This window comes from Astatotilapia calliptera, chromosome 17 (assembly GCF_900246225.1).
Source record: "Astatotilapia calliptera chromosome 17, fAstCal1.2, whole genome shotgun sequence".
Lineage (NCBI taxonomy): Eukaryota > Metazoa > Chordata > Actinopteri > Cichliformes > Cichlidae > Astatotilapia > Astatotilapia calliptera.
The window spans coordinates 18,557,409-18,570,475 of NC_039318.1; the positions used below are offsets into that span (position 1 = coordinate 18,557,409).

Consider the following 13,067-nt stretch of genomic DNA (forward strand, 5'->3'; position numbering starts at 1 on the left):
CACATTTCCACAATGCTTACATTTTCTTAACAGACAAGCTATACCTCCCAACAAAATTATGGACTGTTTTTGTAGTATCTACGAATGTTAACACACAACATCCCACAATAGCAAAAACAATATTCCAAACCTTAGATACAGTATAAAAACCTCTGCTTCTGCAATGATATCAGTACAAAAACAATATCAATATCAAAAATATAGCTCAGCTGATAATAAACAAACAATTGAATAATTGACACACAGCTGATTTATGTTTGGTAAATTGGGCCAACCACAGCTTCTTCCATTCTGGCTTAGACTCAGTGGGGTTTATAAGGCAAGACCTTGAGGAGTGATGTTTTTGGAAACAAAAAAAAGACAAACACTGTAATGTCTGGTCGAGGAAGAGTAAGAGCAAGGGGCCCAGGGAGAAGAGCAGGCCCAAGGAGAGGGCAAGGTAGAGGTGTAAGAATGCGTGGCGGTGGCATTCCAAGGGCTGCAAGAACAGTAGTCAGTGATGAAATTCGTGCCACTATCATTGACCATGTAATCAACCATGGTCTTTCACTAAGAGAGGCTGGTGAAAGAATGCAGCCCAATTTGAGGCGGTCAACGGTTGCCTCCATTATACGCATCTTTCAACAAACCAACAGGTAAGTATTGCATTTTACATGGATTGTTTCTATTCTCACTTGACATGTCAATATGGTCATACAGTAATGCATATGTTGAATTTTTTGTCTTTCTAAAGAATGCAACGTCTTCCACCCTCTGGGGGAAGAGGAAAGCTCCTCAGTAATGATCAGGAGCTTGCCATTGTAGAAATGGTTACTGCAAATAATGCAATAAAACTGCGTGAAATTCAAACTAGAATTGTGGCGGACCATGAGATATTTGACAATATCGATAGAATCAGCCTCACAACCATTACGCGGACATTGTCCAAACACAGAGTGCGGATGAAGCAGCTCTACACTGTTCCCTTTGAGAGGAACAGTGAGAGGGTCAAGGAGCTACGACGACAATATGTCCAGGTATAGTGTATATTCAATCCAATGTCCAGTTCTATAAGCTTTGCACTTTGCAAGTAGGTAACCTACACAATACTAGGTTACAGTACAGTATGGTATACAGTAATAACATGACTTACATGAACTTTGTTTCAGAGAGTTATGGAATTGGAGGCCAACCAGGCCCCTCATGAATTCATATACATCGATGAGGCAGGATTCAATCTGGCCAAAAGGCGTCGACGTGGACGAAATGTAATTGGAAAAAGGGCCACAGTTGATGTGCCAGGACAGAGAGGGGCAAACATTACCATGTGTGCAGCGCCTGGTTCCAGAGCAGGGTCAGGAGGGTGAAAACATGAGGACCTTTGTAATTACCTGGGACAATGTGGCTTTCCATCACTCGCAAGCAATAACAACATGGTTTGAAGTCCACCCAAGACTGGTAAGTCTCTTCCTTCCACCCTATTCACCTTTCCTCAACCCCATAGAGGAGTTCTTTTCTGCATGGAGGTGGAAGGTTTATGACCATCAGCCACATGACCAGATGTCCCTCCTTGAAGCCATGGATGCTGGCTCCAGGGACATCACAGTTGACGATTGCCAAGGGTGGATCCGACATACCAGGCGGTTTTATCCCAGGTGCATTGACTTGGATAACATCAGATGTGATGTTGATGAAAACATGTGGCCTAACCCTGAAGATCGCAGAGATTAGATGCAAATTTTTTGCCTTTTTTTAGCCCCCCTCCCCCCCTTTTTATCTTGGCTTTTTGCTGTTGTTTTTTTGTTCAGAATGCTCTTGTGTGTTTCATGGATATTTTGTTCACTGTAAGCAATACTGTAAAACTTTCTCTGTCCTATCATACCATGTTTCTACTGTACCTCCTGTAGTAAACAGTAAAGAAACAAAAACTTGTTTGCTTTTTACTGGAATGCTTTTGAATGTGAACATTACTGTACATGTGGACATACAGTTACCAACCAAGACATTTCTGGTGTCAAAATAGTGGATTGAAGTTTGGATCCCTCTATGCTTATGGATCTATGACAGAAGTATGAGCTCAAACTAACATAGCCTACCTTGTGCACAGAGAAAGCAAAAGCCAGATGTGTTTTGTATTCATACCATCAGTGTGCAGTTGGCGCATTGTGTGCTTAGTAGATGATGGCTTGTGTGTACTGTTTGATACGGAAACACCATTTTTACGAAGGTGTGAAGAGTTAATCTAGCTGTGTTTGCTTTTGCAAGAGAACTACAATGTTTTGATTATTGGGTGACAGGTTTTCTTATTTGTGTGAAGAGTTTTGCAAAAATTAGCCAATAGTTACAAAAAATGTGCTTAAGCAATCAGAAAAAACTGTAAATCCCATCGAGGAGTTCTTCTCTGCCTGGCGCTGGAAAGTGTACGACCGTCATCCTCATCAACAGGTAGCCCTTTTACAGGCAATGGAGGAGGCATGTGGAGATATTGACCAGGCATCATGTCAGGCCTGGATATGGCATTCAAGGAGATATTTTCCCTGGTGCCTTGGACTGGAGGATATCGCATGCGATGTGGACGAAATTTTGTGGCTGGACCCAGAAAGACGACATGATGTAGGCTGATTGTCTTTTTTTTCTCCTTTTTTTTTGTGAAATTCCTATTTTGTGTTCTGACTTTGTCTTGGTTTTGATGAGTGTGAATAAACACCAATACTTGAAGTTTGGATCCTTGTATGTTTACATGACACTATGACAAAAGTGTGACCTCAAATTGACATCTATACACAGAGAAAGCAAAAACCAGATGTGTTTGGTATTCATACCATCAGTGTGCAGTTGGCGCATTGTGTGCTTGTGTGTAAAGTTTGATACGAAAACACCATTTTTACGAAGGTGTGAAGAGTTAATCTAGCTGTGTTCGCTTTTGCAAGAGAACTACAATGTTTTGATAATTGGGTGGCAGGTTTTCTTATTTGTGTGTAGAGTTTTGCAAAAATAGCCAATAGTTACAAAAAATGTGCTTAAGCAATCAGAAAAAACTGTATTAGTATAATACTTGTAACTCTGTAGCAGACAACAGTTTGATTAAGTGCTATGTAAAAAAACAAACAAACAAAAGATTAGATTCTATACGTTTCAAAGATATTTAGTTTATATATTTTATATGATACAGTACACGTGTAAGAATGACCGATGTCGTGCCAAAAAATGATCGTCTGCCAAAAACTTTCCGGTTTTTGCCCTAAACTGATTGCTTGTATGTAACCTGCTATAAATAAGTTGTTGTTCTATACGTGAAACGTGTCAAATGTTTCCCTCATTAATGATATCAAGTCACTCTGAGCCACCAGCAACATTCCTGTAACAAGGTAGAAGCTGCAATCAGTTTTTGGCAGTGACTTTTATATATCTTTTATTTATCCAGTTCAAAAACAATCTTGTTGACATTAGAAATTTATTTTTTAAGAGTAATCTGGCCGAGGACGGCAAGATGGCGTCGTAGCGTGAACACCCGTCTCGCTGTGCTCCGGTGAGGTCCCCCAATTATCCGTCTAAAATACGTGTTCACCTGGTGAAATGTTACAAATGTGCGTGGGAGTAACTCTATAATGAGTCTGGACGACTATTTTTCTAAAATGCCTAACGTCAGGTCTAAGAAAAAGACCGCTCCGGTTGTGCAAGCTAGCGACATTGTGGGTCCTATGGCGGCTGAGCCTGAAGAAGCTAACGCCAGCGACACAGAAATCTCCGCTGACGCTGAGGAAACTGGGAGTGATATCGACCCGAATATCCTTGCGGCTCTGAGTAAGATAACTGACAGCATTACAACTTTGTTGGATGTTAAAGTTGATACTGTGCTGGCCGCAATCCGTGAACAGACGTCTCGGATCCAGGCTCTGGCGACACGGGTGGGAGACGCCGAGATACGGATTTCAGGCGTGGAAGACACGGCAGGTGTATTGCAGGCGAAAGTGGCTCGACTCAAAAAACAAGTAACTGACATGGCAGACCACATGGATGATTTAGAGAACCGCAGCCGCAGATGTAACCTTCGCCTGGTCGGGCTTCCCGAGGGCACGGAGGGAAATGATGTTGTCGCCTTCATGGAGTCATGGCTCCCCTCCTATCTCGAGCTCACAACTAAAAATGGGAAGATCAAACTAGACCGCGCTCACCGCTCTCTAGCACCGAGGCCGGGCCCCAGCCAGCGCGCCAGACCCATCATTATGAAGCTTCACAACTTTGCTGATAAACAACGTGTGATGGCCGCAGCTCGGCGCCTGGCTACGCAGCCGAACCAACCAAGAGGTCGGATCAAAGTCTCCTTCTTTAATGATTATTCAGCGGCGGTAGCCAAGAAACGCAAGGCTTTCGACGAGGTTAAAAGCTGCCTGAGGAAGAAGAATGTGGATTATGCGCTTCTCTACCCCGCCACACTGAGGCTGTTTGCCAACGGCAAGGAGAAGAGATTTAACACACCGGAGGCAGCTGCGTCCTACGCGGACTCGCTGCCCTGAATCCCCGTAACCACCGGAGTACTCCTTTTCTTCACACTATGCCTTATGAACCAGTGTGAGTACTTGCCGAATTTAGGCGTATATGACTCTCTTTTTTCGTCCTCGCTGCTTAAAAGCGACCAGGTGAAATCTTCCACCCCATCGGGCACCGGACGGACTGTGTTTTCGTCTATGGGTAGGCGTGAGTTACGCGCGTGCAATGCCCTTCGGCTTTCCCGACGGGCAGGAGGAGATTGGTTTTTCCCTACATGTTTAGTAGGGCTGTTGCCAAATCACTGTTCTTTGAATGTTCCGTCACACAGCTCTTTCTTGCCTTTTTTTTATTTTTATTTTTTTATTTATTTATTTATTTATTTTTTTCAACCAGGGTGTGGTGAACCCTTTGGCTCAATATGCTTTGTATGATACATGAATAAGTCTAATAATGAGTAGGCTGCGAATATGCACCTGGAATGTACGAGGGGTTCACAGCCCTATTAAGAGGAGGAAGATATTTACTTGTCTAAGAAAGGACGGTGTAGATGTTACTATGTTACAAGAGACACATCTTGATAATAATGAGCACTTGAAGTTGCAACAAGGATTATATGGACAAGTGTTTTTTTCATCCTTCACTACAAGAAGTAGAGGAATGGCAGTGTTGATTAGGAAAAATGTACCTTTTGTAGTAACTGATTGCGTTAAGGATCTGAAGGGCCGCTACGTGATAGTCAAAGGGATTTTGCAAGGCCAAAATATTTTATTACTGAATGTTTATTTTCCACCTGCCCACCCGACTACCTTTCTTACCAAAATGTTTCTGGAATTAGCCCCATTTCTTCCTAACTCTACCGTTATTATTGGTGGTGATTTCAACTTAATGTTAAATCCGTTTATGGACAGATTTCCACATAGCATTGCAACTCCCTCTCCTCAGGCCAAAGCGCTTCACGCTCTATGCGACGAGTTTGGACTTGCTGATGCTTGGAGATATACTCACCCCTCCGATAAGCAATACATATTTTTTTCGGCTCCGCATAGGTCCCAAACTAGAATTGATTACTTTTTTCTCCCGAAAACTGACTTGGGTTCAGTAGTATCGTGCGACATAACAAGTATAATCATCTCAGATCACGCTAGAGTAATCATGGATCTCGATCTTAAAGCTGCGCTTCATAGGTCCCGTCACTGGAGGCTTAATACCTGTCATGATCCTGGGTCCTTTTGACCCAGCGTTTTGTGTTTTCTCTTCGCGATTTTGGTTCTGTTCTTCCTCTGGTTAGTGTTTACTCTGTTCTGCCCGTGTGTTCCTGTATCTAGTCCGCGTTTCTTAGTTTGTGTCCTTTCATGTGTAAGTTCCTGTTTTATTGTGAAGGTCTGTGTCTTATGTGAGTGTTTTCAGTTTGCCTCCCTAGTCTCGTCATGTTAATTACTCCCAGCTGTGTTCCCACCTGTATGTAATCCCCCTGTGTTCTCTGAGTGTATTTAAGTTGTGTCTTCTGTCATAGTAGTTGCTGGTTCGTCTGTGTTGTTTCCCCTCGGTCTCCCTGTATGTATTTCCCCGGACCTCCCTGCACCGTCATTCCTGGTTTGTGTTGTTGGTTTACCCAGTTTAGGTTTCGGTTTCATGTTCACACCCCGTTGCTGTTTGTACCCACTGCTGTAAATAAACACTCACCTGCACCAGAGCTGCCGCCTTTTGGGTCCTTACTACAAATCCACACGGCTTGCCCCGCAAACCGTGACAGAACGAACCAGCCACCATGGACCCAGCGGCAGTCAATCCGTCCGAGGAGCTCCAGGATGACATCGGCTACAATGTGGAGATCCTCCTCGGGCTGTGGCTGGAGAATCCTCCGTACGAGCTTCGCCGCGCCGTGGAAGGTCGGCTACAACGTCTCTTTTCCGGCCTGCCATGGCACTTCCTCCGACCATACAGGCTTTTCTCCGGCACACACCTCACCTTCTCTCAGCCACTCCTGCCTCGCTGCCCGACTCGCCGGATGTGATCTTGCCCGGCCCGTCGGAGCTGTCTGCGGGGAGGAAACGCCGATCGCGCCGCAAGCGCGCCACCCCACAGCCGGACGTTCGGGCTTCTAAATCGCCGGCTGTGGTGAGTGAGGACTCTTTTTCATTTTCAGACTGCATGACTGTTCATTCAGGGGCTGCGTTTTGTGTGGCGGATGTCAACGCGAGCTGCTTATCTCCTGTGCAGCTACCGGCAGCTCGGTTAGCTCCCCCGCAGCCACTCTCAGCTCGGTTAGCTCCCCCGCAGCCACTCTCAGCTCGGTTAGCTCCCCCGCAGCCATTCTCAGCTCAGTTAGCTCCCCCGCAGCCATTCTCAGCTCAGTTAGCTCCCCCACAGCCAGTGCTCCTCTCAGCTCAGTCTCCTGTGCCTCCTTTAGCTCAGTCTCCTGTGCCTCCTTCAGCTCAGTCTCCTGTGCCTCCTTCAGCTCAGTCTCCGTAGCGCAGGCCCCAGTAGCTCCAGTGCCGCCTGTGGCGCAGGCCCCAGTAGCTTCAGTGCCGCCTGTGGCGCAGGCCCCAGTAGCTCCAGTGCCACAGGCGGCACTGGAGCTCTGGCTCCAGCAGTACCGGTTCCACTCATTCACTCCATGCAGGGAGAAGATTTAAGGTCCAGTCAGGGAGTTTCTCGCGCTTTAGCTGCTTCAGGCACCGTTCTGCACTCCAGGGCTTCCCCAGAGGCTAGGTCTCAGTCCCCAGCTGATTCTGGACCCCTGAAGATTAAGCAGCCCTCAGAGAACAACTCCGTGTCAGTGCTGTCTGAGCAGGGCCAGTGCTCAGCACAGCACCCATTGCCTTCATGTCTGCCAGAGGACTCCATGCCTGCTGGCTTTGTGTTGGCTTCTGCTGGAGGGTCCAAGGGGCCCGTCCAGCCTTCGTCCCGTGTCTCCGCTGGAGGGTCCGAGGGACCGCTCCGGCCTTTGTTTCCTGTTTCCGCTGGAGGGTCCGAGGGACCGCTCCGGCCTTTGTTTCCTGTTTCCGCTGGAGGGTCCGAGGGACCGCTCCGGCCATTGTCTCCAGTCTCCGCTGGGGGGCCCGAGGAGCCTGTTCAGCCACCTGTCTCAGCTGGAGGGCCCGAGGAGCCCGTCCAGCCACCTGCTGCAGCTTCATCATCATCCTCGCCGGCTGCAGCATCATCATCATCCTCACCGGCTGCAGCAGCATCATCATCCTCGCCAGCTGCAGCATCATCATCAGCCTCGTCTGGTCCAGCCTCAGAGCCTTCAGCCTCGTCTGGTCCGGCCTCAGAGCCTTCAGCCTCGTCTGGTCCGGCCTCAGAGCCTTCAGCCTCGCCTGGTCCAGCCTCATCCGAGTCTTCATCCTCGCCTGGTCCAGCCTCATCTGAGTCTTCATCCTCGCCTGGTCCAGCCTCTGCAGCCTCGCCTGGTCCGGATCACCATCGCCTGAGTGGCCGCCGTTGCCTTCTGCACGGCCGTCCCCCGGACCGCCATCGCCTGAGTGGCCGTCGTTGCCTTCCGCACGGCCGCCCCCCCGAACTGTGTCCACGTCGCCGCCGTTGCCGTCCGCACGGTCGGCTCCCTGAACTGTTTGGACTCCTGTGCTGTCGGCCCCCTGGCCGGCCCCCTGAACTGTTTTGGACTCCTGTGCTGTCGGCCCCCTGAACTCTTCTGTTTTGGACTCTGTTTTTTCCTGTGTTCTGGTGTGCTTCGTTTCTTTTGGTTTTGGGCTCGTTTTTTGTTTTTGTCTTTTGGCCTTCTGGTGCTCCGGTTTTGTTTTGCTTTGAGCCCTCCTTCCTCGGCCCCCGCCGCCCGCCCTGGTCGGGTTGTTTTCTGTTTTTTCTGGCTGTTTTGTTTCTTGTTGGGCTGTCTGGAGCCAGCCTTTGAGGGGGGGGTACTGTCATGATCCTGGGTCCTTTTGACCCAGCGTTTTGTGTTTTCTCTTCGCGATTTTGGTTCTGTTCTTCCTCTGGTTAGTGTTTACTCTGTTCTGCCCGTGTGTTCCTGTATCTAGTCCGCGTTTCTTAGTTTGTGTCCTTTCATGTGTAAGTTCCTGTTTTATTGTGAAGGTCTGTGTCTTATGTGAGTGTTTTCAGTTTGCCTCCCTAGTCTCGTCATGTTAATTACTCCCAGCTGTGTTCCCACCTGTATGTAGAGAGGCTGGTGAAAGAGTGCAGCCCAATTTGAGGCGGTCAACAGTTGCCTCCATTATACGCATCTTTCAACAAACCAACAGGTAAGTATTGCATTTTACATGGATTGTTTCTATTCTCACTTGACATGTCAATATGGTCATACAGTAATGCATATGTTGAATTTTTTGTCTTTCTAAAGAATGCAACGTCTTCCACCCTCTGGGGGAAGAGGAAAGCTCCTCAGTAATGATCAGGAGCTTGCCATTGTAGAAATGGTTACTGCAAATAATGCAATAAAACTGCGTGAAATTCAAACTAGAATTGTGGCGGACCATAAGATATTTGACAATATCGATAGAATCAGCCTCACAACCATTACGCGGACATTGTCCAAACACAGAGTGCGGATGAAGCAGCTCTACACTGTTCCCTTTGAGAGGAACAGTGAGAGGGTCAAGGAGCTACGACGACAATATGTCCAGGTATAGTGTATATTCAATCCAATGTCCAGTTCTATAAGCTTTGCACTTTGCAAGTAGGTAACCTACACAATACTAGGTTACAGTACAGTATGGTATACAGTAATAACATGACTTACATAAACTTTGTTTCAGAGAGTTATGGAATTGGAGGCCAACCAGGCCCCTCATAAATTCATATACATCGATGAGGCAGGATTCAATCTGGCCAAAAGGCGTCGACGTGGACGAAATGTAATTGGAAAAAGGGCCACAGTTGATGTGCCAGGACAGAGAGGGGCAAACATTACCATGTGTGCAGCAATTGCAAATGCAGGATTACTCCTTCACAGATGTCAGGTTGGACCCTATAATACAGAGCGCTTGCTTGCCTTTCTCAATGATCTCCACCAGCGCCTGGTTCCAGAGCAGGGTCAGGAGGGTGAAAACATGAGGACCTTTGTAATTACCTGGGACAATGTGGCTTTCCATCACTCGCAAGCAATAACAACATGGTTTGAAGTCCACCCAAGACTGGTAAGTCTCTTCCTTCCACCCTATTCACCTTTCCTCAACCCCATAGAGGAGTTCTTTTCTGCATGGAGGTGGAAGGTTTATGACCATCAGCCACATGACCAGATGTCCCTCCTCGAAGCCATGGATGCTGGCTCCAGGGACATCACAGTTGACGATTGCCAAGGGTGGATCCGACATACCAGGCGATTCTATCCCAGGTGCATCGACTTGGATAACATCAGATGTGATGTTGATGAAAACATGTGGCCTAACCCTGAAGATCGCAGAGATTAGATGCAAAGTTTTTGCCTTTTTTTAGCCCCCCTCCCCCCCTTTTTATCTTGGCTTTTTGCTGTTGTTTTTTTGTTCAGAATGCTCTTGTGTGTTTCATGGATATTTTGTTCACTGTAAGCAATACTGTAAAACTTTCTCTGTCCTATCATACTGTGTTTCTACTGTACCTCCTGTAGTAAACAGTAAAGAAACAAAAACTTGTTTGCTTTTTACTGGAATGCTTTTGAATGTGAACATTACTGTACATGTGGACATACAGTTACCAACCAAGACATTTCTGGTGTCAAAATGGTGGATTGCATGTTTCGCATGCAAATACCTGTAAAACTGAAACATAAAAGTCTATGCAGTTTTTGTAATGTCAATAATAGCCAGTATTTTGAAACCTGGTGTACTTTGATTGACTGCATGTACCTTGTGAAGTGAAAACAAGTGTTATTCTTTGACAGACTAATTTCATTTTGAGTCAGATTTATAGTGTTTTTGTACAGTTAGTGTGTGCAGAGAAAGATGTGTTCTATTTTGAAATGAAGAGTTAGTATATATTTAACAAAATGTATTTTTGAGAAGAAAATTATCCATTTGGCCAATTGTGTTTTGTAGGTGTGAGTCTGTGTTAAGAGTTTAGAAAAAGTATCTGAAGTATGGGTAGGCGCTTGTTAGCGATTGAAAAAAACTGTAAGTTGTGTCTTCTGTCATAGTAGTTGCTGGTTCATCTGTGTTGTTTCCCCTCGGTCTCCCTGTATGTATTTCCCCGGACCTCCCTGCACCGTCATTCCTGGTTTGTGTTGTTAGTTTACCCAGTTTAGGTTTCGGTTTCATGTTCACACCCCGTTGCTGTTTGTACCCACTGCTGTAAATAAACACTCACCTGCACCAGAGCTGCCGCCTTTTGGGTCCTTACTACAAATCCACACGGCTTGCCCCGCAAACCGTGACAATACCATTATTCTTAAGGATGAGGAATTTACCTCTCACTTCTCTGCAGAATTTAAAGCGTTTTTGGATATCAACACCCCCTCAGATAGTACTGCCTCTGTTTTGTGGGAAACATGCAAAGCTTATGCGAGGGGCCTAATTATTTCATATTCTGCAACAAAGAAGCGACAACGGATGGAGAAACAGAAATCTTTAGAGGGCGAATTGATGGATAAGGAAAAAACATACATTGCCTCCCCGTCACCGCCATTGTGGCAGGAAATAACTGCACTCAGATCAGCACTGAATTGCCTTCTTACCAGAGATGCAGAGAAGAAAATTAAATACGCCAGGCAGAGGTTCTACGAGCATGGAGACAAGGCCGGTAAATGTCTGGCATACTATGTTAAGAAGCGCGCAGAATCTAATACCATTGCAGCGATATCTGATGAAGGTGGCCACAAGATATATGAAAACAAACTGATAAATGACTGTGTTAAGAAGTTCTACGAAGCCTTGTACTCTTCTTAACAAGTCCCGGAGGGGGAGCAGCTGATGCATAATTTCTTTACCCAATTCGACTTACCAAATTTGTCAGAGGAACAGAAGACTGCCCTTAACAGCCCTATAACTAAGACCGAAGTGTTTAAGGCTATTAAATCACTACGAAGTGAAAAGTCACTAGGGCCTGATGGCTTCTGTTGTGAATTTTATAAACAGTTTCGGGATATTATTGTGGAACCGCTTCTTGATATGTTCAACCACTCCTTCATTACGGGTAAATTCCCGCAGACACTGAAGGAAGCCAACATTTCCCTAATTCTAAAGAAAGGGAAGTGTCCTGATTTGTGCGGATCCTATAGACCTATAGCCCTCTTGAATGTGGATAGGAAACTGCTTTCTAAAATCCTGGCCTCCCGCTTAGAAAATGTTTTACCTGTGCTGATAAGGAAGGACCAGACAGGCTTTATAAAGGGTCGAAACTCAGCCACCAATGTTAGACGCTTACTGAACGCTTTTGTGGCTTTCAAGCAAAAATCTATTGACGGCCTGGTGCTTTCTCTCGATGCGGAGAAAGCATTTGACAGAATTGAGTGGTCTTATTTGTTGTATACTCTGGGCAAATTCGGCTTAGGGGAGAATTTTATAAAATGGGTCAAAGTTATCTACAATAATCCACAGGCAGCAGTCCTGACTAATGGACTTAGGTCTGATTACTTCAACACTCATAGGGGAGTTATGCAGGGCTGCCCCTTATCGCCCCTTCTATTCGCTCTGGCCATAGAGCCTCTTGCTGAGGCCATAAGGGCGACGCCCACAATACGTAGTTTAGAGATTGGACAGCTGTGTCATAAAATAACCTTATACGCGGACGACATCTTGATTCTTTTGACTAACCCTGTAACATCCGTACCCAGTCTCATTGAGGTGACTGACAGGTTTAGCCGTTTCTCTGGCTATAGAATCAATTTGGCTAAGTCAGAGGCCATGCCTCTCGGTACTCTTTTCACAATGCCGGCTACTGTTCCTTCTTTTCCTTTTAAATGGTCTCCTAATGGATTTGTGTATTTGGGGATCTTTATTACCCCGTCTCTCGACCAATTGTACAAAGCCAACTTCACACCCTTATTTGGCAAACTCAAACAGGACCTAGAGCGGTGGGCGTCACTTCCTGTCTCCTGGCTAGGACGCATTGCCCTGATCAAAATGAATGTGCTGCCCAGGCTATTGTATCCTATCCAAATGATCCCCGTCTTGTTCTCTAAGAGAGTACTGAAGGACATAAATGGTTGGCTTACCTCTTTCATCTGGAACAAGCGCAGACCCAGACTCAAGATGGCAGTGTTGCATCTGCCAAGCTCTAGGGGCGGCTTGGATCTACCTAATATTAGATTGTATCAGCTTTCTGCCCATTTAAGATTTGTGAGCGACTGGGTTAGGGGTAAAACCTCAATCTGGTCGGATATTGAGACAGCTCTGTCACAATGCAAACTGAGCGATCTATTATTTTGTAATGATTTTAACGGAATTAAGGCCCTTTGTACAAATCCTGTAACAATCAACACCCTAAAAGCGTGGCGAATTGTCCGCCGTCTTGAGGGAAGATCAAAAATCACATCAACCTTTACCCCGATAATAAATAACCCCGCTTTTCCTCCGGGCTCCTCGGACCCCGGCTTTCAATGATGGTCTGATAAGAATATTAAGTCTCTTGGTGACCTTTTCTCGGGTGGTGAACTCATGTCGTTTGAACGACTTACCAACAGTTACGGCTTGCCTAGACAGGATTTC

The 13,067-nt window shown here is 46.1% G+C and overlaps 1 protein-coding gene across 1 annotated transcript; it reads left to right on the plus strand.

Moving 5' to 3' along the window:
- The first annotated feature begins 8,938 nt into the window (after positions 1–8,938).
- Positions 8,939–9,888, plus strand: LOC113009820 (uncharacterized). The gene is made up of 2 exons (XM_026148395.1): positions 8,939–9,071; positions 9,204–9,888. The coding sequence occupies exons 1-2, from the start codon at positions 8,997–8,999 to the stop codon at positions 9,855–9,857; spliced, it is 729 nt and encodes a 242-aa protein (XP_026004180.1). The 5' UTR covers positions 8,939–8,996; the 3' UTR covers positions 9,858–9,888.
- The last annotated feature ends 3,179 nt before the right edge of the window (positions 9,889–13,067 follow it).